This window comes from Vicia villosa, unplaced genomic scaffold, assembly GCF_029867415.1.
Source record: "Vicia villosa cultivar HV-30 ecotype Madison, WI unplaced genomic scaffold, Vvil1.0 ctg.000436F_1_1, whole genome shotgun sequence".
In the NCBI taxonomy this organism is placed as follows: Eukaryota; Viridiplantae; Streptophyta; class Magnoliopsida; order Fabales; family Fabaceae; genus Vicia; species Vicia villosa.
In genome coordinates, this window is record NW_026705207.1 from 58,118 (window position 1) to 82,170 (window position 24,053).

A 24,053-nucleotide genomic window follows, 5' to 3' on the forward strand; every position below is an offset into this window, starting at 1 on the left:
TAGTATGTCTAATCATGTACTGGCGGAGACGTTTGGCAGCCCAGGCCAAAGCACAACAGGTTTTCTCGAGCATAGAGTAGCGGGATTCACAGTCAGTGAATTTCTTGCTCAGGTAGTAGATGGCATGCTCTTTTCTTTTTGTCTCGTCTTGCTGTCCAAGGACACAACCCATGGAATCTTCTAAGACGGTTAAGTACATTATCAAAGGTCTTCCTTCCACTGGAGGAGACAAAATGGGTGGTTCGAGCAGATATTCCTTAATGCTGTCGAACGCTTTCTGACAATCGTCTGTCCAGACGCAACTCTGATTTTTCCGCAGAAGTTTGAAAATTGGAGCACAAGTTGCTGTCATGAGATATATGAATCTCGAGATGTAATTCAGATGTCCAAGAAATCCTCTAACTTGTTTCTCGGTTCTGGGTGAAGGCATTTCTTGAATTTCCCTGACTTTGTCTGGATCTACTTCAATTCCTCGTTTGCTGACGATGAAACCAAGAAGTTTTCCTGAGTAGACACCAAAGGTACACTTGTTGGGGTTCAAGCGAAGCTGAAACTTCCGTAAGCGTTGAAATAACTTTGTCAGATTCTTTACATGATCTTCCTCATTTTCTGATCTGGCAATCATGTCATCCACATAGACTTCCACTTCCTTATGCATCATGTCGTGGAAAAGTGTAGTCATGGCTCTCTGATATGTTGCCCCTACGTTCTTTAGTCCAAAAGGCATAACGCGGTAGCAGAACATGCCCCAGGGGGTGATGAAAGCTGTTTTCTCCATGTCTTCAGGTGCCATCTTGATTTGGTTGTATCCTGAAAATCCGTCTATGAATGAGAAAACTTTGGATTTTGCTGTACTGTCAACCAACATGTCAATATGTGGTAGAGGAAAGTCATCCTTAGGGCTAGCTTTGTTCAAATCTCTATAGTCGACGCACATGCGGACTTTTCCATCTTTCTTAGGAACGGGAACAATGTTAGCTAACCACTGAGGGTATTCTGAAGTGACGAGGAAACCAGCGTTGATTTGCTTTTGAACTTCCTCTTTGATTTTCATGGCCATTTCCGGATGAGTTCTCCTCAATTTCTGCTTGACCGGAGGGTATTCTGGCTTTAATGGTAAGTGATGCTCCACTATACTGGTATCCAACCTTGGCATATCTTGATAAGACCAAGCGAAGACATCTGAGAATTCTTTGAGTAGTTGTATCAAACTCTCTCTGATCTCTGAACTGAGCGAAGCTCCAATCTTAACCTCTTTTCTGTTTCCATCGGAACTGAGGTTAATAATCTCTAGAGGCTCATTGTATGGTTGAATGGCCTCTTCCCTTTGTTGAAGTAACCGAGAAATTTCCTTTGATATTTCTTCGTCTTCTTCTTCCTCTGCCTCGAATACAAGAAACCTAAAGCTTGGAGAAGTCATACGATCGCACGTTTCAACGGGGTGTTTTATGATTAATCTGCATATGTGTGATAAGTTTTATTTAGACAACGAGGGAAGACTCTGCGTATGCAGTTAATAGAACTTTTGATGTTTTTTAAGGGTGTTTTTTTAGGATTACTAATTTCCGAAAAAAGAAAAGGGAAAAACTAACGAAGGAACAAAATGACATTTTTATTTATCGACAGTCACTTCTTGAGACAAGGATCCTATAAAACAAAACTCTATTGCTTTGGGCGAAGCAAAGAGGGACATTTTCCTAAGAAATAGTAAAATGTAAAGCCTTATGAAACATCTCTTCACCCTGAGCTATGGTGAGAGGACAAAATAACGGTGAAAATTCCTACTTAGGAGTGCGAACAACAGTTGAAACTTCAACAACTGTCCAATAGTGGCGAACCCCATTGTGCACTAGGTAATCTGGAACCTTAGGCTTGAGTTGGCCTGTGGTAGGTCTTGATTTACCAACCACTGCTTTTGCAACACTCAGACGATCTTCTTCTACTACAGCAGACTGAGCGGTGTGAGCATACTCATTTCCAAGTGGAGTATGTTGGACTTTCTTTTGAGGAAACTTCCAATCTTCTGAATGGAGAGACTCATTGTCGAAGACACTTTTGAGATCATCCTCTTCTGTATTTTGGTCTTGCTCTTTTACCAAGATGGCATTGACTAGGTATGTATACTCTAGATCTGTAGCCTCGAAAGGTGACTTGGGGATATAATACTCAATGATGACTTCACCAGTCGATGATGATGAATAGCATGGTTTGTATATCTCTTTTGGCTAAGTAAGGTATTCACAATCAATGTTCCATCCAGTTGGAACAATGTCTTCAAGAGAGATTTTTGAACTTTCAGGAGCGGAGTATTTCACCATGTAATTGAATTTTCCGCTTGGTTCTCCCAATGTATCCCAGGTTTCTTCTGGGATAGGAGGAACTTCTTCTGATGAACCATGACTTCTGGTGGTGAAGCTGTTAGTAACTTTGTCATTGCTTGGTTGAGTCTTACTTTCAGGTCCTTTAGTCGGATAATAGCAAGGTGAATCAGACTCTGATAGGGAGACGTATCCTGCTTTGTGGAGATAGGATAGCCATTCCTCTTCATCGGTGTTTTCTGTACCGATGGTATTGACTGTTTGTTGAACAGGTTGAAGAAAACCTCTGCTGCGGAAAGTTTCTTGAATTGGGAGAACTACCTCAATCCCTGGAATAGCTTTTGATGATGTTGGAAAGAATCCAACCCCTGTTCTGTTTTTGTTGTGGGTAGGAATATCAATGTGCCCCCAACCACTGGTAATGCCATCCTTTACAACTTGGATTGCATCTTTGTAGGAAGAAATAGATGATGCTTTCTCCTTTCCTTTTTCCTTGTCCAAGGAAAGGGTTTGAAACTTAGTTCCAGTGACTTCTTTTGGTTCTATGTCGGAGAATGATGACAGGTTACTGACGATCAAAGCTCGTTCTCCACATACGGTTACCAATTTGTCATTTCTTATGAACTTCAGTTTTTGATGAAGCGTGGAAGTAATTACCCCAGCCTCATGGATCCATGGACGACCTAGCAAACAACTGTATTGTGCTGGGATATACATAACTTGGAAAGTGATTTTGAACATCTGAGGTCCAATAGTTATGGGAAGATCTACTTCTCCAAAAACTGACTTCCTTGATCCATCAAATGCTTTGACGATGACGTGACTGTCCCTTAAAGGGTAATCTTTGAAGGATAATCTTGATTTTGGCATGACGTTGAGAGAGGATCCATTGTCTATTAGGACTCATGTGAGAACATCACCCATGCAACCAACTGAGATGTGAAGTGGAAGGTTATGGTCCACTCCTTCTTCAGGAAGATCTTCATCATAGAAACTCAGATTAGTTCCTGCGGAGATGTTGGCAATGATGTTGTTGAATTGCCCTACGGTAACTCCAGGTTCTACGAAAGCTTGTTCCAAAACTTTCTGTAGAGCTTCCCTATGAGCTTCATAACTCAATAGTAGGGAGAGAACAGATATCCTAGACGGAGTATGTAGCAACTGGTCTACAATGTTGTATTCACTCCTCTGGATTAATTTCAAGATCTCATCATTTTCTTTCGCTTGAACAACATTAGTCGGATGATTGTCTTGCCTATGTGGTGCTTCTTCCGAAGGTTTCTCCACATTTTCTGTTGTTCTGTTGAAGACTCGTCCACTTCTAGTGACTCGACTAACATCAACAATGTTGACAACAGATGGTAATGGTATTTCCTTACCATTTTCAATGAATGTAGCATTGTACTTGTATGGTATAGCCTTGCTGGACTCATACGGTACAGGACCTGGTAAGTAGATGACTAACGGAGCAATTGTTGTCTTCCTGCTGTCATACTTGACTTGCATTGGTTCAACTCAATTAATCTGAGGAGATACAGTAAAGACTTTGTCATCTTCTCTGTTGGCAAGAACTGTAATGGTATTTTCATCCATTAGTTTCTGAATGTCGTTGCGGACGCGCAAACATCCTCGTGAATTTCTTCGACAGATTCTGCATCTACTATAAAGATGGAAGTCCATTCCAAAGTAGGCAAGTCCATTTAAAGTCTTGTGGAACCTGACTACCCATCCTTCGAGATCTTTAACTTTGTAGATCTTGTATTCTCCTGGACATCCTTGAACCATGTTGACGTCGTACTCAGTTTTGACTCGAATGTGTTGAATCCATCCTAAGTCCGTTTGTTCTTGTAATGCAGCTTGAACTATAGCACATCCTTGATTGTTCTTTGGAAAAATTTCACATGTGAAGTAGTTGTGAGGTGGCACATGGCCGTACCCAGCTTGTCTAGCATGCATTTTGACGAGATTTTCCCCTATCTGACGAATGTCGTAGATTTGAATGACATTGGGGTGATGATCTATCAAATTCACTGAAGCTTCTTTGTGCTGCGGAAAAGGATTTGCCTGGACATTGGGATTAGTATATTTGAAGGATAGCATTCCGCTCTTCACTAATCTTTGAACGTCGATCTTGAAATTGAGACAGCTCCCAATGTTGTGACCTGGTGCCCCCTGATGGTAGGGACAATATTGGTCAGCCTTGAACCATGGTGAAGATTCATTCGCAGGATTTGGAGGGCTCTTTGTCTGAATGAGTTCTTTTGCCAATAGTGTTGGAAACAAATCCGTATACGGCATTGGTACGGGGTCAAAGGGAGGATACCTTTGTGCCCGATTGTTGTTGAAATTTGGAGGTCGAATCTGCTACTGAGGTTGCTGCGACCTTTGTTGAAATGGTTGTTGCGAAACCTGAGGTTGATAAGCTGGTGCTGAGTTAACAACCAGAGTTATTGTTGCAACCTGAGGTTGAAACCTCTTTCTAGTTTTATGCAAGACATTGCTAACATCTTGATCCTTTTTCTTCTGGAAAGAACTTCCATACTTTCTTGGACCAATAGAAGATTCTGGTTCTTTGTTCAAGTGTCCTTCTGGAACTGCTTCTTCTAAACGTATGTTGCACCCCAAAATTTGCCCATCCAATTTTTACTTCTAACTGGCTTATTGTTTTTAATTTCACTTGCATTTTAGGTCATTTACACATCATCCATTCATCAAAAAAAAATTCTATATTGGTTCATTAAATCAGTGGTGTTGGATTAAAGATATCAATTGAATAAGGGTCTATTTCCATATTTACTTAGTAATCAAGAGGATTTTTCTTATGGAGTTTGGATAAGTATTTGGTACACTACTTGAATTATATGTTATGGTGCTCATCTAAGTTGGCAAAGGAGGAGAAGATTTGAATTTTAAAGTATCACTAATTGGAGGGAAAGGAGGTAATTCAAATCCTATTTGAAAATGTGATTCAGAAAATTCTATCAAACTCCTTTTCATCCCATTACAAAAATTCAAGTCCATTACAAATTTCAAGTGAAAATGCATAAGGGACAAGTTACAATTGGCGATGCGCTTTCGTTCATTCACGAGTCTAACTAGATGAAAGAATCTTATTCAAAATTTCAAGTGAAGATGAGAATCATCAAACATTGTATTAAGGCATGCCCATGGTTCCGAAACAAAAATTAAAGAAAGATGGGATTTTGAGCTTATGGGAAAGAAGAAGTTTGCTTTATCGAAGTGTTCACCAATTGAATTCAAGGGAGTACAAAGATTTTATTCTGGTGTCCTTACTGAACCATCACCATTCAAATACCAGTCCATTATAAACCCATACACACAAAAATTCTCCATTTATCTTATAAATCATACCAATACACTACTGTTTCTTGGAATATTACAACAGAAATTACATAAAGCTACCATTAAAAAACCTAAATTATCCTATGGTGTTTCAACCAATATTCAACCTCCATGATTATGTGCCTCATTGTTCAGGTCAACCTTGCTTCAAGAATATTGCTTCATCAAAAAAAACCAGTTGCTACAGCCCTGCATATTCAATGTCCAGCCACTAATTCAGTACACTAGTGAAAACCAAACAAAATTCCAAGATCAGCCCTGCACATATACAAAAGAAACCGCATCAGAAAAGACTCGAACATTCATACCAAAATCATATAACATTCAAATCCAACTGTCAAAACCAATTCCAACTATGCAGAAATTCCAATTCAGTCATTAAAAAAAAAACAATCCAAACATAATCATGCTCAAGTCAGTTTCGTTTGCACCGTAAATCCAATTCAGCCTCAGTGATACTAATCATTCACCATAAACTTCCATCCAAGACAGTTCCAATCCAATACATACATTGAGGCCTAATCAGCACCTCACTAACCTCTAATCATAACTAACCCAAACCGTTTTTCCTAACTGTCAGCAAACCTATAACCAATTCAGTAACAAACCTAACTGATCATAACTAACTGACTTCAACAGTTATAACTAACCTCACATCAACTTCAATCCTCACCATTCATCTCTAACCAACTTCTAATCCTAGGGTTCTAAATTCCATCCCTTCTAATTGCTCTCTCCCTCTCAATCTATATAACAAAACCTTCGTCAACTACACTCAGGTTCGACCATTTTCTCTCCACTTCATTCATTTTCATCACCTTCTCTCTTTCTGGATTCCCCAACCTTCACCACTTCTCAACTCAACCTCCATTCATCATCATCTTCATACCAAACCCGCACTACACGCTCTATTCACCATTGAAGGAGCTTCGACCTTTGAAGCTCCATTCAATTGAGCTTCAACCTCCATCTCCCTTGGTACGGATAAACAGCCATCCCTATCCTCACTTAACGACCTCGCCGGACTCAACAAAAAGGAGAAAGAAATTGAAGCAAGGAAGAAGAAGAAGAAGTATCGAACATAGAAATTCAAAGAACAAGGCAAGAATCACCTGAAGAAGCTCCTCTTCCATTGCGCTTATTTTCGCGCCTAAATCTTCAAAACCTCTCTTCTTCGACTACTAGCTCTCGTGCGCTACTCCAGGAAACGAAATTGAATCGGATGGGAGCGTCATAAAGTGGCCGGAGTTTGATGATCGGAGTTTGAACGGAAAGACTAAAGGTTCAATTTGAGGGGAAGAGCTCGAGAAATCGTCGCCGTCTGTGCGTTTGAAGGAGGGGGAAAACGAGATTGGAAGCTCAAAGGTTACAAAACTGAACCCTAATTCCCTTTTTATCTTTTGCTTTGATTAATTGAATTAATTGAGATTAATGTGATATTAAGTGAATATTCATTGTAATTAGTTTAAATGTTAATTAGAACATTAAGATATCTGGTTGATTAATGGAATAAAATCTAAAAATCTAGAATGTGGATCAATACCCCTTGGGCTCACACGAATTACTGATGCATACCTCCCTAGGCCCATCTTCATCATTCTTGTGCACTTGAGAAATAAAGAATAATTATCTTGGGCCACATCACGAATTGCTATAGTGTACCCCCGGGCCCATACCATTTTTTTGGCTATATAAAAAATCTGTAACAATAATTCTGCTGGGCCACCAACACCTTTGGGCCCTGCGTTTTACTGATCACACCACTTTATTCAGTTTGCACCCCCTGTTTCCATTAGTTTTGATTTAGGTTTTAATTAGATTTTTTTGCCATTTCTTTTAGGTGATAACCACTAAATTTTTACCATCATTTTAGACCTTAGTGCTAATTTTTGACATATAAGAATAATCAATAGAAAATAGTAGTTTTAGGCTATTTGTTTTAATCCTTTTGGCTTGACTTGTAATTCAATTTCTCCCATAAAAATCAATATAAAAAAATAATAGTATTTTACTTCATTTTTGTACTATATTTGGACTTGTTATTTCATGCTTATGTGTGATTTTGTACCATTGTATCATTCTCAATTTTTGCTTCTAATATGACATTATTTTCATGTCTCTTTAAATCCTAACATTTAGGTATGATCATAACATTAGGCTAGTTAATTATTTTAGGCTAGTTTTCCTTTTTCTTTTCAACTTTAAAACATTAATAAAGGACGACGCGAATCATGCTAAATGCCTTTTTTTAGTGTGAAAGAAATGATTGGGGCGTAGGCCCCGATGTATGTTCTTTCCCACTTAGCGGAAGAGAAATGATTGAGGCGTAGGCCTCGGTGTATTTCTTAACCGTTATTTAGAGAAACGATTGTGGCGTAGGCCTCGATGTGCATTCTCTAAATATTCAAATATTGTATTTCATTTAGAGAAACGATTGTGGCGTAGGCCTCGATGTGCATTCTCTAAATATTCAAAAACTGTATTTCATTTAGAGAAACGATTGTGGCGTAGGCCTCGATGTGCATTCTCTAAATATTCAAAAAAACTCTTTTTTTATGGCATGATTCAAGTCACAAATTAATTTCCCTTAAAAAACACCCAACCAAAAACATTTCAAAATATCTAATAAAGGCTCAGACCTAAACAAAGTAAGGAAGTGATGTGAAGCCTTGTAGTGGGTTTTCGTCCATCATGGAATTACACCTTAAATACACAAACCAATTTTCTCTCTTCTCTCTCTTGCCTCCGAGGCATTCTTTCTCTTGCCTTCAGGGCATTCTTCCTCATAATCGGACACGTTATTTCCGCTCCATTCCCAGCTTAAGACTCCAGAGGTCGAGCAGTGGAGTGTGAATGTAACTGTTCAACTAAAAAACACAAAAAACAAACAAAAACTAAAGAGCCGAACTACGGCGCTCTGATTCCTGAAAAGGATACGTAGGCATTAGGTCGCGGGGCCTAAGCGAGCACAACTATTTATAAACCTTATTTTCCCCGTGTTTCTTTTCTTTCATTTGCATGCATTCCCTTAGTAATTAAGCTTTAGATTTATACACCCTTTAGATAGCAACAAACATAGGTGGATACCATCGAGTACGATGGGCGTGAGGGGTGCTAGCACCTTCCCCTTGCGTAACCGACTCCCGTACATTGATCTCTGGTCGCAAGACCTTTTCTTATCCTTCACCTTAGGTTTTCTGATATTCCTTTCCCTCTTTGGGATAAATATATTGGTGGCGACTCTGTTCATCATTTCGCGAGCGTGCGACAACGTACACCCATGTTTACCATTTCAGTAGAGTCACTAGTTGCCCTTGCGACCATTCGTCCGTATTAAAATGGACTCAAAGTCTTGAGATAGATTTTTGTCATTTCTTTCTCTTTAAGTGGAGGACAAATTTTAGCAGCAACTTCACACCATCTTTGAGCGTATTCCTTGAAAATTTCTCTATCCTTTTGAGTCATGGCCCGGAGTTGATCTCTGTCGGGAGCCATATCCAGATTGTACTTATACTGTTTGACGAAGGCCTCTCCGAGGTCTCGAAAAGTACGAATCTCTGAACTATCCAAGTTCATGTACCATTTGAGTGCAGCACCAGTCAGGCTGTCTTGAAAATAATGAATGAGCAATTGTTGGTTATCAGTCTGAGTTGACATCCTTCGAGCGTACATCACGAGGTGACTTTGTGGGCATGAATTCCCTTTGTACTTCTCGAACTCTGGTACTTTGAATTTGTGAGGAATCTTAACATTTGGAACCAGACAGAGGTTTGCAGCATTCTTTCCAAATAGATCTTATCCTCGGAGAGTCTTGAGTTCCTTCTGCATTTGCAGAAACTGTTCCTGGAACTCGTCCAATCTTTCATACATGCCAGCATCCTCACTAGGAGCGTGATGATATACTTGTCCACCCGGTGGAGGAAAAGTATGCACAAATGGTCGTGAAGAAGCCATGATTGCAGATCTTGGAATCTCAGCATTCTGTTGCGTGAAACCCATTGCAGTTGCTCTTGGAACTTCAATTTCCAAAGGTCTGTAACCCTCCGGTGGACGCATATCCATTGTGACTCTTGGAACTTTAGAAACTGGGGGTATGTACCCTTCTGGAGTAAAGTTATACGGCATGCCCCAAGGTCAGTCGGATAACCTCCCTTAGTTCCAATAAGGGGTACGTTGGGATAACTTCCGCAATTGAAGATGATCTTGGTTTCGTCGTTGTCAGGACTACACCAATCAATGTCTGAATGAGTGAGGGACATGATATTTTGTGACCAGTAAAGGCCATCCCTCATGTTCCAGAAAGTGCTAGACTTTGGCAGGTGCGAGACGAACCATTCGTATAACAACGGTACGCAACATGTGATTAATCCTCCTCGCTGCAGGTTTCTTGAATGCACAGAGTGATAAGCATCCGCAAGCAAGGTTGGAACTGGATTTCCAATCAAGAAGATATTAATTACGTTGATGTCGACGAAGTTGTCAATGTTCGGAAACAAAAACAATCCGTAGATAAGCAATGCCAAGATTTCCTCAAAAGCGCTCATATCTTGGATGCTGACGAAGTACCGAGATTTCTCTAACAAGAACTTGGAGGGCAATCCTTAAATTCCTCTTTTACTCACCATATGAGTTCTGATGTCGACTACGTTCAAAGAGTAGTTGCAGCAATGATAATGTCGTCAGGACTCTTTTCCAAACCGGAGTACGGATCTTGCGTGTACACGGGTATACCAATCAGACGAGAGTACTCCTCCAACGTAGGCATGAGTTGATGATCTGGAAAGGTGAAATAGTGATACGTCAGATCGTAAAACTGTACCAAAGTGGGAAGGATCCCATCCACAATGTTAGTACTGAGAAGAGGCAGAAGTTTTCCATACTTCTCCTTGAAAGCCTGGGGGTTGACCACCAGTTTTCCGAGCTTTTCCAATTCCTCGATCTTAGGAATCTTGAAGGTGTATTTCCTAGCTCTCTTTCTTCCGTAATCCATGGTATAGATCCTTAAGTCCTTTCTCCATTTCTATCTCTCTCTCTCTATGAAGTTCAAAACGTTCGTTATTTAGTTTCCTTGAAAAACGACTCGAAAAAGACTCTTTGTTTTTATTATGATGAATGCATGAATGCATGAATGCACACACAAGAGTTTTTAAACAAACATGGCGTAGAAGGGTATAGTGGTCATGGAGTCACAACGCAAACCTCACCCCAGGGTAAACTAAGGTTAAGGATTTTTGTACCTATAGAACGGGTTCTAGGGGTCTCAGAGCTTTTGCTCAATCTTAAAGATACGTTGACTGGTATCTATAAGAGAGTTTTCTTTGAGTGTAGTATCTGCGTGACAATTACTTTTGTAATCACCGCTCTACGTCCTAAAAAAGCTTTAAGTGGGGTTAATGTGTTTCTAGGTCCTCCTGGTACAAATCAGTCTCGGAATGCATTGGCGCAGTTAACCACAACCAGCCAGGCAAATCCCAAGAGTAGATCTGGGAACCAAGATTAGAGGGCCTTCACCGAGAAGACATCCTCCATACTATCTTATGTTGCACTCAAATCCGGGTATAGGATTTCTCACCACAAGGGGGAATCAAGCCCTTTCCCGATATAGAAAAAACAAATATAAACAAGTATATATGCAACAATCACATGAAATGACACAGAGGTTAGGCAGGATCTCTCTTGTTTGAGGGGGAATTTGGCATCCCTAATTCCTCATTGGGGGCTGGACCATCACAGGTCAACCATTGGTTTGGATGAAAAACCAAGGTTATTACTTTCCCCAGCAGAGTCGCCATTTTTCGGTGGTGTCGTTTTCTTTACCTCCCCGTTTCACTTGGGAGGACGGCACGCTAGACCCTTCACGCGAAATTTGGAAGGAGAATGCGCCCGTGACGGGATGAATTTTGTTTCAGTTCTTCCTAAGATATCACACGAACTTTTTAATTATCCTACGAGTAGGAAAGGGGAAAAAGATCTCAAATAAACCCTAGGAGTTTGCTAAGTGTGGGGATTCACCTAGACTAGAAATTTTGGAGTCCGGGAGGTCGGTTATACATAGGGAAGAGTTTAAGCACCCTACATATCCGTAGTACTCTACGGGAACCTTCTATGTGTCTATGTGTTTGTGTATGTTGCTTATTATTGGGAAATTTTCTCCTTTGTGTTAGGAGAAGGAATTGAATTGATTTAAAAGAAAGACAGACAAACTGACTATTTTTGTTTTTTTTATTAACTCGCTGAGATTCCTTGTGAACCTCATGCCTACATATCCCTAATGGAAGTCAGAGCTTTTTGTAGTTCGGAGAACTAATTAGGGAAACTAATGATTTTTGGTGCCTTGCTTGAAGCTCAAGGTTGAAGCTTGGATTAAATCTCTGTTTACAGTAAAGAGACATGAAATCATCTCTACAGAGAGGTATTTCTACTATTCCACCACAAACATTTTTAAAGTGACAGAAAAGCTAAAAAAAGTTTCATTAAGAGAGGGAGCCTACTTGGTTGATCAAGTATGACAGCCACATGCCTCTTGAATGAAAGATTCTCGACCAAATTAGGGAAAGTTGTACAAGTCTGGGATGTAGCCAGAGCATGCCTTTCACGAGTCCTAAATGGGATAATGTTTGAAATGATTGTTTGTTTGAAATGATTGTTTGTTTGTGGTGAGATAGGAGAAACACCTACCTATGTAGATGAGCTATGTCTATCTATTGTTTGAAAGATTTGATTTTTAGCTGGCTTGAATGAGGCCCAAGTTTAAGGCTTTTGATTGGTTGATTATTTTATTGACTCTAGAAGATAACTCCTAGACTCTGCTAAAGGGAAATTATGGAAGATAAGGGTGACAGATACTTTCCATGTCTCTCATTCCAAAAGGTGTACTCAATATGAGATTGAGACATTCTTAGCTTGTTAAAAGTCTGGTTTGAAGAATGGAAGAAACTTAACAGGATAGGCTAAAAGGTGACTAAAGACCTGTTCCTATGTTTATAAAAAACCTGATGGGTCCTTATATACAAGCTCAAGAGTAAGCGTGGAATGCTTTTAGGAAGCCTGTGGGTCCTTGTACAAAGCTTAAAAGGAGGCTAATCGAGGGTCATCGAGGGTCCTTGTTATAGCACAAGATAAAGCTATGTGGTTTTTGAACTTATTTTGGCTCTAAGCAAATGGGTAAGAGGTTTCACCGAGAATAATTCCTCTTGGGTGGATGTGTCCTAGTTTGGGTTCTAAGGCTTTTTCAAGATGTTTCACCGGAAATAATTCATCTTGAGGGTTTGAACTAAAGATCTCTAATTAGGAAAGAGCCTTCACCGGGAAGACATTCTCAATCCTAGGCCATAGTCCTATAATATATATATATATATATATATATATACTTTAATTGTCCTAAGGTTTACACTCAGACGTAATTCTAAACAAATATATAGACAGTTTATATTTGACAGTAATTTAAAGAAAGACTGTAAATTGAAAGCTTGTAAAGCCTAACCTGGATGGAGTGGAGGCCTTTGAAGATGTATGTACAAAGCCTTACCATCAATTTTGTTGTTTTATTGATTACAGTGGAATATTTATGATAAAACAGTTAAAGGTTTTTTTTTAAAACAGAAGAAGTGAAGATGGACATAGGTCACATAGGTATCTGAAGAGTTTCACCGGGAATAATGCCCTTCAAATACCAGAAGAATGTTTTGAAAACAGAAAGAAGATTTTGTAAATACAGTTTTAAAAACAAACTATGAAAAGAAAGAAAGTGTTAGGTCTTACACTCTAATAGAGGCCCAGTATTTATAATACTGGTTGACTGTTATGAAAGCAGTTGTTTTGAAAAGAATTAATGGAATATTAAAAGAAAGAAAAAGGTTTGGGACTTACACTCTATTAGAGGCCCAAAGAAATGATTTACTGTTTATGAAAAAACAGTTGAAGGATGATTGAAACAATACAAGGTTTTGTTGTTTGAACCTTAATCGTCTATTTAATCAGAGATTTGAAAACAGTTTAAATTATTTGACCAAAGTCAACTTAATTAAGATAATGACAAAGTCTATACCTAATTAAGACCTAAATGATTAGGGTTTTATCAAGTGAAATTTATATTTTTAAAGTATTAAAACATACTTAAAATATGTGATTTTAAACCTAATTAAAACATACTAAAATAATATATTTTTTTTATGATTTTTTTTTTGGTATAGCCTCAAAATAGATATATTAAATGAGAAGTGTGTGAAAAATGAAGTAAAAATGATTTAATTTGATAGGTGAATTAATTGTGTGAAGTTGTGAAGAAAATAAAGGAAATTAGTGGTAAAAAAATAGGTTTGTCTCCACCAAGGCTTGAACCCACGCCCTTATGGTCACACGTTCAAAATAATACCACTGGGCCAAGCCCCAATTGGTGACTATAACACGCACGTAGTTGGTTTTGTTTCAAAATGAGTTAGAAATGTTTGAAAAAATGAAAGAATCAAAAAGTCTGGGGCGAGGGGGATTCGAACCCCAGACTAGAGGCATGAGGAGACTAAGAGCGCATGTGAGGCCACTAGGGCAAACGATGAATTCGTTTAGTAAACGGATTCAACTAAATATATTTTAAACTTAAACCCTGATATTCAAAAGAATGGCGCCATCACCATCTTCGTCTTCAACCTCTAGCTCAAACATTTTTGAATTTTCCGAACTCTCTCAATTCTCAACCATTTGCAAAGATGTAAACATCAAACTTGTTCTAAATTCTCTCAAGGTTTCAAATATGTAACTAACATAAGCTATAATTAACTATAACTAACGAATTATATAAAAGACGTGAAGAACCCTAAAAATTTGAAAATTAAATTAAATGGTTATACTGTAAGATAAATAGATGATGATAGAGGGTTTTCAATCCTCTGATGATGTTGAATGAAATGGTGTTGAGATATATCAAGAAGAACACTTAAATATGAGTATTAGAGTTTTAAAAAATACCTCTGAAAATGGAGGTCGATGGCTATGGTGCTGAACTTCTGGCTATGGCTGAATGATCCTAAAAGCTTCCTGGGGATTCAATGATGCCAACTGAATGCTTATTGCACCTTGAATGCTTCAGAATTGCTCTACTCGACTCCCTCGATTTGAGCTTCAAGTGAACATGGAAGTGGATGATTCTGTACTTACAGATAGGCTGCAACCATCTGGATAGCTTCACTACACCCTAAGGAACATGTTTGGATGCTTGGATTTGCCTGACACCTTCTGAATTGCTCTATGGACCTCCAACTGAACTTGCTCCAAATTGAAAGTGAAGATGATGTTCTTGCACTTACAGAAGTGTTCCAGGTGCTTGGATCACTTCTAATGGACCCCTTGGAAGGTTAGAACACTTAGTTTCATAGGAAAAGCTCTGGTTTGAAGAACCCGAGTCTTCTTGCCAAAGAACCTTTGAAAATCCTAAGTGTGAAAGAAAGAAGGAGAAAGCAAGAATTGTAGTTGCTTTGGTGTGTCTAATATTGAGGAATGCACTTGTATTTATAGGAAAAATTCTCTGCACAGATTGAGGGAGTGAGCTTGCTTAATGAGAGAGTTTTGGTTTCTTGGCCATGAAGAAATTCAAAGAATCTCCAAAATGCAACGATGGCCAAACCGAGCTAGCTCCCTATCCATTGATCTTATCTAATCTTGGGGAACATTTCTGATATGTAGAGGCTTTCTATTGGGTTAGGAGAAGATTCCAATTGATGAATCATTGCTTACCATAAATTCTTAAAAGTAATTGTCGCACCCTAAATTTTGACCCAAGCTCTTTCATCTGATTCATTGGCATTAGCATATCAATTCAACTGCATCCAAAATAAATTTCGACTCCACACATTTGCATTTTTAAATCAATGTTTAAATTCACAATTGATTTCTCATTATTTTATTTAATAATCATTTTCTTTTTCTTTTGTTCTTATTAAACATTGCATCTTTATTTACCTATTAATGATTTAAGCTTGCATTCTCTTTTCTGAATTTTTCTTTTATTGGTTTAATGATTAAATTGATATTTAATTATTATTATCCATTTAATTTAAAATTAAGAAGGAGATATGTGATTCGTATTATAGGTATAAAAAAAAGAGAAAAAAAACTTTTGTTACATAATCTTATCTTTTATTGCTATACAAATCAAGTCTGTTGCACAAAAAAAAAAACAAGGTAAGAATGTTTCTTTCATGGTCATCATCGATTTTCATGGGCTTTGTTTCATCCATCATCTACACATCATGTGCACCGCAGAGATAGTGCACAAAAACTCCAAGGTTTATGCTGCTCCAATATGAGAGCCTGCATACCACTGACCCATCACCATCAACCTGCAGTAACAAGCCAAAACCTGCACATCGGATGCCCAATGTTACACCAAAATGGTTAAACCAAAACCTGTATACGAAAATAACAAAATCAGTTCCCTAATATGTTCAAACCTATCTCAATTTTCCCCCCAAAACTACCTCATCCCACCTATAAAAACAGAAGATCAACAGCAAGAAGAAAAAGGAAAAAAGCCACGAAAATTCCTCTAAACCTCTGCTAAACTCAAAACCTCTCCCCTATCAACAATCTCATAACAAATCCCTCTCAAACCTATCCATAATTTTTGCCCAGAAAGACACACAATTAACACTAATCTCCCTTCATTCACCACAAACCGCAAAACCGAATACACTCAAACTTCGACACCTCCATAACCTAACCTCACAACATAACATCACGGAAACGCAGCATAACCGAACAACATATACACAAAACTCGGACACAGCATCAAGCAGAAGAAGAACCGCAAGGAGCACAGAGTCAGAACAATTTCAGAAGCGAATCCAGAAGAAAAACGAGCATACTCAGAAGAAGAAGAAACACAGAGAATAGAAACGAAGCAGAGCAAAGAAGAACAGGTACCTGGTTTGTTGTTTTCGTTTGATTTACGCTTTAAGACACATGTTGTAATTTGTAATCGAATGGAATCAATCGATTGTGGCTGAAGGGATCAATTTGGGGCTTAGGTTTCTTGCTTGAGTATGATTGATTGTGTCTTCACTATGTTTTATGCAAACTGAACGAGATTGTGAGATTGAAAGCGAGAGAATCACGAGAGTGAAGAGAGAAATAGCGCGCGAGAGATGCGAGGTTGAGAGAAGCTTGATTTGTTGTTTGTCTGAGTGTTAATGAAAGCGAATCGAGAGAGATGATTTTGAGGTCACTATGCTTTTTACGCCGTTGTTGTTGTTTGCTAAGAAGAGATAGTAGAGAGACAGAGAACACGACGAGAGGGAGAGGACTATTCTTGGGCGGCTGAGGTGTCCCCTAGGTTTTCTTAGAAAAAACCTTTCCTCTCTTCATTTGGGCCGGGTCCGTAAGGCCCCAAGTTTGTTAACACCCCACCTTGGCATCTTCATGCTTCAAAAAATATAAACAACTTTGGGCTCAATCTTTCAAGGGCCCATCGCCCCAATCTCTTTACACCCTCCATTTTCAAATAAAAAATCACCATCTCTTTTATTTATTTATTATATTAGTTTTTGTTAAATTGCTATCATTTTCTCATGCCATTATGCTTAGAACATATGTCAAAATCAAAAAAAAAAACCAAACAATTTTCATTTAATAAAACTCCTCGATCCAACGTCGAGTCCATTTCACATTCTCACAAAAACTTCAAAACAATTTAAACTCATTATTTCATTTTTTCGCCCAAGCGCGAAGTCTTTTCATTGCCCAAGTGCAAATCTCGCCCAAGTGCGAATCTCATTTCAAAAATTTACTTTTCCGCCCAAGTGCGATTAGACCCATTTCATAAACCCTAAAACGCTTGATCCAACGTCAAGTTGTTAATCTTCTTTTTTTTAACTATATCAAAGTGATTAAGTGACAAGGGGTGCACACCTCTTGAATACCTTTGATCCTTTGAATCAAATATTAAAAATCTTTCTTAATTAAATCAAAGTGATCAAGTGACAAGAAGTGCACACCTCTTGAATACCTTTGATCCTTTGAATCAAACCTTAAAAGGTATTTCTTAATTAAATCATAGTGATCAAGTGACAAGAAGTGCACACCTCTTGAATACCTTTGATCCTTAGAATCAAACCTTAAAAGGTATTTCTTAATTAAATCAAAGTGATCAAGTGACAAGAAGTGCACACCTCTTGAATACCTTTGATCCTTTGAATCAAACCTTAAAAGGTGTTTCTTAATTAAATCAAAGTGATCAAGTGACAAGAAGTGCACACCTCTTGAATACCTTTGATCCTTTGAATCAAACCTTAAAAGGTATTTCTTAATTAAATCAAAGTGATCAAGTGACAAGAAGTGCACACCTCTTGAATACCTTTGATCCTTTGAATCAAACCTTAAAAGGTATTTCTTAATTAAATCAAAGTGATCAAGTGACAAGAAGTGCACACCTCTTGAATACCTTTGATCCTTTGAATCAAACCTTAAAAGGTATTTCTTAATTAAATCAAAGTGATCAAGTGACAAGAAGTGCACACCTCTTGAATACCTTTGATCCTTTGAATCAAACCTTAAAAGGTATTTCTTAATTAAATCAAAGTGATCAAGTGACAAGAAGTGCACACCTCTTGAATACCTTTGATCCTTTGAATAAAACTTAAAAAATTCTTTCTTAATTAAATCGAAGTGATCGAGTGACAAGAAGTGCACACCTCTTGAATACCTTTGATCCTTTGAATCACATTAATAAAAATATAACTCCGTGGTTCGTTCGAACTACGATTGCTCTGACTTTCCCATTGCACGAGGGAATACGTAGGCACAAGATACAAACGTCTTGGCGAGCACAATAATAAAAAAATAAAAATCCTTTTCCTTTTCCCTTTTATCGATTAATAAACTAAAGAACGCAAACATCACACAAACACTCATTCATAAAACTAACTAAATGGGTCCCATCGAGTACGATGGAGGTGAGGGGTGCTAATACCTTCCCCTTGCTTAACCGACTCCCGAACCCTAATTTGGTTGCGATGACCATCTTATCCATTTGTTTTTATTCATGGGTTTTATTCGACATTTTCCCTTTCCTTTCTGGAACAAATAAAGATCGGTGGCGACTCTGTTCTTTTTCGAGTGTGTAGACACCTCGAGTATTTTTTTAGCGCTACAGAATTGGCGACTCTGCTGGGGACTATCCTAAGAGAGTCAACCCTAGTTTAGTTTGTTTTATGTTTAAGTGTTTGCTTTTGTTTGTTCATTCTTGTGTTCTTTATGCTTATTCTTATGTTCTTTATGTTTACTCCTGTGCTATTTATGTTTCTTTACTCTTGCTTTATCGCTTTTATTTTATTTCTGTATATACTCAATTGTGGGTATGGGAATGATATTTGAGTGAAGCTCTCAACCCGAGCTTTGAAAAACAAGAGAAAAACATAAGTTAGGAGGTGGTTGTGTAGTGCTAGTCCCCAAGGTGAACACCTTGAATGGCTAATACGAAAACCCCACTTGGAGGAGACTTATTCATGAGATTTGTCATAAGATGGTTCACCCGTCGCATGGTGAAAATCTGATTTCGTCGTTAACTCCAAGGACCTTTAGAACCCATTCCATCTGAAGAAGTTATGTATCGATCCCCAAGGTGCACTCCTTGTATGATGGGTACAATAACTTCGCCTAGAGGTTGCATACTCATGAAATTCGTTATAAGATGGTTCACCTGTCGCATGATGAAATTCTGATCATGCTCGGATGCCTCTAGGAACCGTTATATCCAAAAACTCTAGAGCTAACCTTGTGAGGGGATTTTTGGGTAAAGAACTTAGAACTATCCTAACTTAAGGAGCCTTCCGATAGGTTGTTCTATTACCTTGCTTTGCATCCAACATTGCATGACATATCATTTGCATCATGCATACATCCATGTTGTCCTTGTACCTCATTCCAACTGTCTCTTTCATCCAGTCACCATCAATCGTCAAGCTGATTCCCAAGCATCCTTATCAGACGCGAAGTCTTACTCGACATAAAGATGGAAGACCTTGAACAAGAGAATCATGAATTCCATGATGAAGTAACTACTCTTCGAGTTGGGGTGGAAAGATTGACTGCTTTGGTGGAAAGCTTAGTGGCTGCTCGGAATCAACCATCACCTCCTTCATCTCCTCGTGCCACTCAAACACAAACTGAAGTCCAGACTACTACGATCTGCGAAGTTTCTACTGCTACTGTTTCTATGGCTCCTATCACTGGTCTCTCTCACTATCAGATGCCTAATGGCTACCCTGGGGGCATGTCTTACAACTTTGTGCCAGAGGGATACCATCCTGTTACTGGAGCTGCTCAAACTACTCCTATAATGACCGTGATTCCACCCCCGGTACATACCGTGCCACAAGCTGAGGAACCCATTTACCAAGTTGAGCCCAATGAAAGAGGTGAAGTTTATGATGATTTCCAAGATCAATTCCAAGAGATGCGAAAGGAGATTAAGGCCCTCAAAGGGAAGAATTCATTTGGAAAGAATGCTTATGATATGTGTCTTGTGCCAAATGTGAAAATACCTGCCAAGTTTAAAGTGCCTGATTTTGAAAAGTATAAAGGGAGTTCGTGTCCTCAGAGCCATTTGACCATGTACTGCAGAAAGATGGCCACTAATACTGATGATGATAAGTTATTGATCCACTATTTTCAAGATAGTCTAACTGGTGCTGCTTTGAAATGGTACATGGGATTGGATAGTACTCATATCAGTTCTTTTGATGACCTTGTAGAAGCGTTCATTCGACAATACAAGTATAATGTCGACATGGCTCCTGATAGAGATCAACTCCGAGCCATGGCACAAAAGGAGAAAGAGTCTTTCAAAGAGTATGCACAAAGATGGCGTGAGGTTGCCGCCCAAATCTCTCCTCCTATGGAAGAAAAAGAGATGACCAAAATGTTTTTAAAGACCCTAAGCTCATTTTACTATGAAAAAATGGTTGCAAGTGCTCCAACCGACTTCACTGAAATGGTGAATATGGGAATGCGACTAGAGGAAGGCGTACGAGAAGGACGATTGATTATGGAATCTGGATCGTCGATTGGAACCAAGAAATATGGAAACAACTTTCAGAAGAAGTGGGAAGATGAAACTATTGCTTTTGCAATTGATGGTGAAGAGTCTCATAACTCACGTTCCTACCGACCCTTAGCTTATCAGCAAGCACCATTCATATCATACGATCAGTATCCATATGTTGCGGCCGCACAATTCAAGCAACCATACCGACAGCCTTGGGCATCTCCTCCTCATAATTCTTCACAAAATGCTCCTCAGAATGCAGCTCAGAATCAGAATCGTCAACGGAATCAGAATAAACCTCAAAGGAACCATCAGAAGGAGGATCGCCGCATTGACCCAATTCCAATGACCTACGCTCAACTATGGCCATATCTAATCGAGAGTAAAGCAATAGCTCCCAGACCAACCCGACCTGCAAAGTTTCCATTTCCCAAGGAATACAATCCAAATGTCAAGTGTGATTTTCACGATGGGATATCAGGTCACTCCATTGAAGATTGCAATGTCCTGAAGGAAAAAGTTCAAGATCTGGTTGACAAAAAGATACTCTCTTTCAAGGATATTGGTCCTATGTCATGATCAGTGCTGAGACACCGAGAACATTCCTAAAACCAATGGGTCAAAGCAGATCATTGAGCCACTTTTTATCACTTGCATTTACGTTTCTTCGCTTGTTTGCTAAGTGTTTATTTGCTTTTGAACATTGTTAACTTTAATGGTAATATTAATGAAATGAGCATGCAAGTTTTGAATTGGTCCATTCGTATTCACTCTTTCTTACTTTTATTTTATTTTGTTTCCTAAAAAAAAATGAAAAAAATTATGTTTATGTTTCTCCTATTTCCTTTTCTCTACCATACTTTTGTTTAAGCAAGTATTGGAGGATGACGATAAACAAAATACCCAATTTGCATCAGTGTGCTTTCAAATAAAACTTTGTTGATGATGTACAGACATTCTTTCAAATCCCCAAACACTGGAGATATAAGGATGATAATCCCTCGTTAACCCCTTTGAGCCTTAGAAGTAGGTGTTCTCTTTCTGCACGCAATTGAAACCCTTAATCAAAACCTGGGGCAGGGTAGTTGTTCAGTTAAAATGACTAATGCATATGATTTCCAAGAGAATCATTTCATGGGAACCATTCTCGACCAAAGGTTCAACCGTATCCTCTCTTCGTACACTATGTCGAAGAAGTAATGAATATTCAAAACTCATAACGGTTGTCTTTCCTGAACCATCAGTGGGGCAGTCATACTCCTCTCTAATCATTGAACAATTGTCACACAAGTTGTTCAAAAAAAAAATCATTCAAAAGAAAAGCCCGCTAAGTCAAGACCTAAAAAGGAGACTTAGGCAAAAAAAATTTAGGGATACAAAAGTCAAAATAAAAGAGATCAGAAGATCATTATCAAAAGAAGAAAAGCAAAAACAAACTTGTGTGACTTCCAAAGAAGAATAGGTGATTGTCACCTTAGAATCCATTGGTTCTCAAGCATCATTCGTAACTCCTCTTGGAATTTGAATACATGTGTCAGTTAACTGAACTTAGGACTGAAGTACATCACGAAGAATGGGTGGGTTTAAATCAAATTTTGAGCCTATATCCTTTGTTTCTCAAACCGTGAACCTGGCCACGTTACAACCTCCGAAAGTCCTAATTGAAGCAAGATTTCTTTTGAAAGCATACTAAAGCAAGGTTGCGATAACCTGACTTCTAAATATTTGCTAATCATTTGTTTTGATACCACGTTATCACATCATCTTTCAGATATTGAATTTCAAACTTCCATTGCATCCTCATCAGGATTTATTCATTGAATACCACAATTTCATTTCAATAAATGATTTGTTTTCAAAACTTGCATGCACGTCGCATTAAAATTACCACTTTGAATTGAATAGTTTCATCTGCAAGCCAACACTTTCCATCAAGGAAGTTTCGATAATGAAAATCAATTGAAGAGCCTAAAGTGGAATCATCAGGGTCGCATCACTTCACAAGTCCTTCACTCAGGGGCACTCCATTCCAAAGTTCCAAGCACTAGGGCAATTCATTTCAAAGGTCCCAAACATTGGGGCATGTCATCTCAGGATCATCAGTTTGAATCCAAATTTTGTTGAAGCAAGTTTCTCCATATACTCAGCATTCTGGGGCAAAGCAAGGCCAAGATCTCTCCTTCAAGCAGTCAAAACAGACTATGTCATATCAAGCGGCCCTTAAGCTCATAATTGGTGTTGGGAATCATGCTTGCACAAAAGTCCTACCAAAGGACCTCTTCTATTTCACAAAGTGTACCAGAGAACCTTTCTCATGCCCCATTGGGACACCCATTGAAACATTCAGCCATAACTTGCATTCATTAATCATATAATCATGCATATAATTCATGGGGCACCTTCCATATCACCTACGATCATAAAGCTCAATCTTGCTCGGTATTTTCCCACTAAAAACAAAACTCGACCCACCATAGGTACCCAAAGAAAAATTTTGATACCCATTGGCACACGTCTAGTAAATTCATAACTTGCATTGATCAACCATCATGCATCATTACGCGTGCATCAATTTGCACAAAAGAAAAAATGTCTCATGCATAAGCAAAAAGCATGCATGGATTCATAATCCCCAACGATGTCACTACAATCATTATTTTCTTGATAATCCATTGATTGAACATGCTTGTTAACCCTTTTCCAACCCACTGGTTGAAATTGATCATTTACCTTCTAGTCTTCTGAATCAACCTACTGGTTGAGAACTGTTCTGTTCATTTTTTTCAGCCCACTGGTTGAATTTAATCATGGATCGTATTTTTCAATTATTGTCAATCCACTGATTGAAGATCACTTGTTTTGTCCACCCACTGGTTGAAGTTTATCTTTTTTGTGTCAATCCACTGATTGAATATCACTCATCTTGTCAACCCACTGGTTGAAGTTTGTCTTTTTGTGTCAATCCACTGATTGAATATTATCTTGTTTTGTCAACCCACTGGTTGAAGTTTGTCTTTTTTGTGTCAATCCACTGATTGAATATTATCTTGTTTTGTCAACCCACTGGTTGAAGTTCAACTTTTACGTGTCGATCCACTGATTGAATATTATCTTGTTTTGTCAACCCACAGGTTGAAGTTCATCTTTTACGTGTCGGTCCACTGATTGAATATCACTTGTTTTGTCAACCCACAGGTTGAAATTAATCATTTTTCCTGTCAATCCACTGATTGAACATCATTTGCCTTGCCAACCCACTGGTAGAAATTTATTGTTCATCTTGTTAACCCGCTGGTTACAGTCAATCATTTACTTTCCGTTTAGATCAAAGCAAC

General features: G+C 38.5%; 1 protein-coding gene across 1 annotated transcript; it reads left to right on the forward strand.

Moving 5' to 3' along the window:
• Positions 1–19,683: 19,683 nt before the first annotated feature.
• Positions 19,684–21,297, forward strand: LOC131628252 (uncharacterized). The gene is made up of 2 exons (XM_058899113.1): positions 19,684–20,522; positions 20,643–21,297. Exons 1-2 carry the CDS (start codon positions 19,684–19,686, stop codon positions 21,295–21,297), a joined length of 1,494 nt encoding a protein of 497 aa, XP_058755096.1.
• The last annotated feature ends 2,756 nt before the right edge of the window (positions 21,298–24,053 follow it).

Excerpts from the sequence above, each read along its gene's own strand:
- LOC131628252 (XM_058899113.1), top strand. The coding sequence starts at position 19,684 with ATGGAAGACCTTGAACAAGAGAATCATGAATTCCATGATGAAGTAACT. Across the intron at positions 20,523-20,642 it reads GAGAAAGAGTCTTTCAAAGA|TGCTCCAACCGACTTCACTG; the intron begins GTATGCACAAAG and ends AATGGTTGCAAG.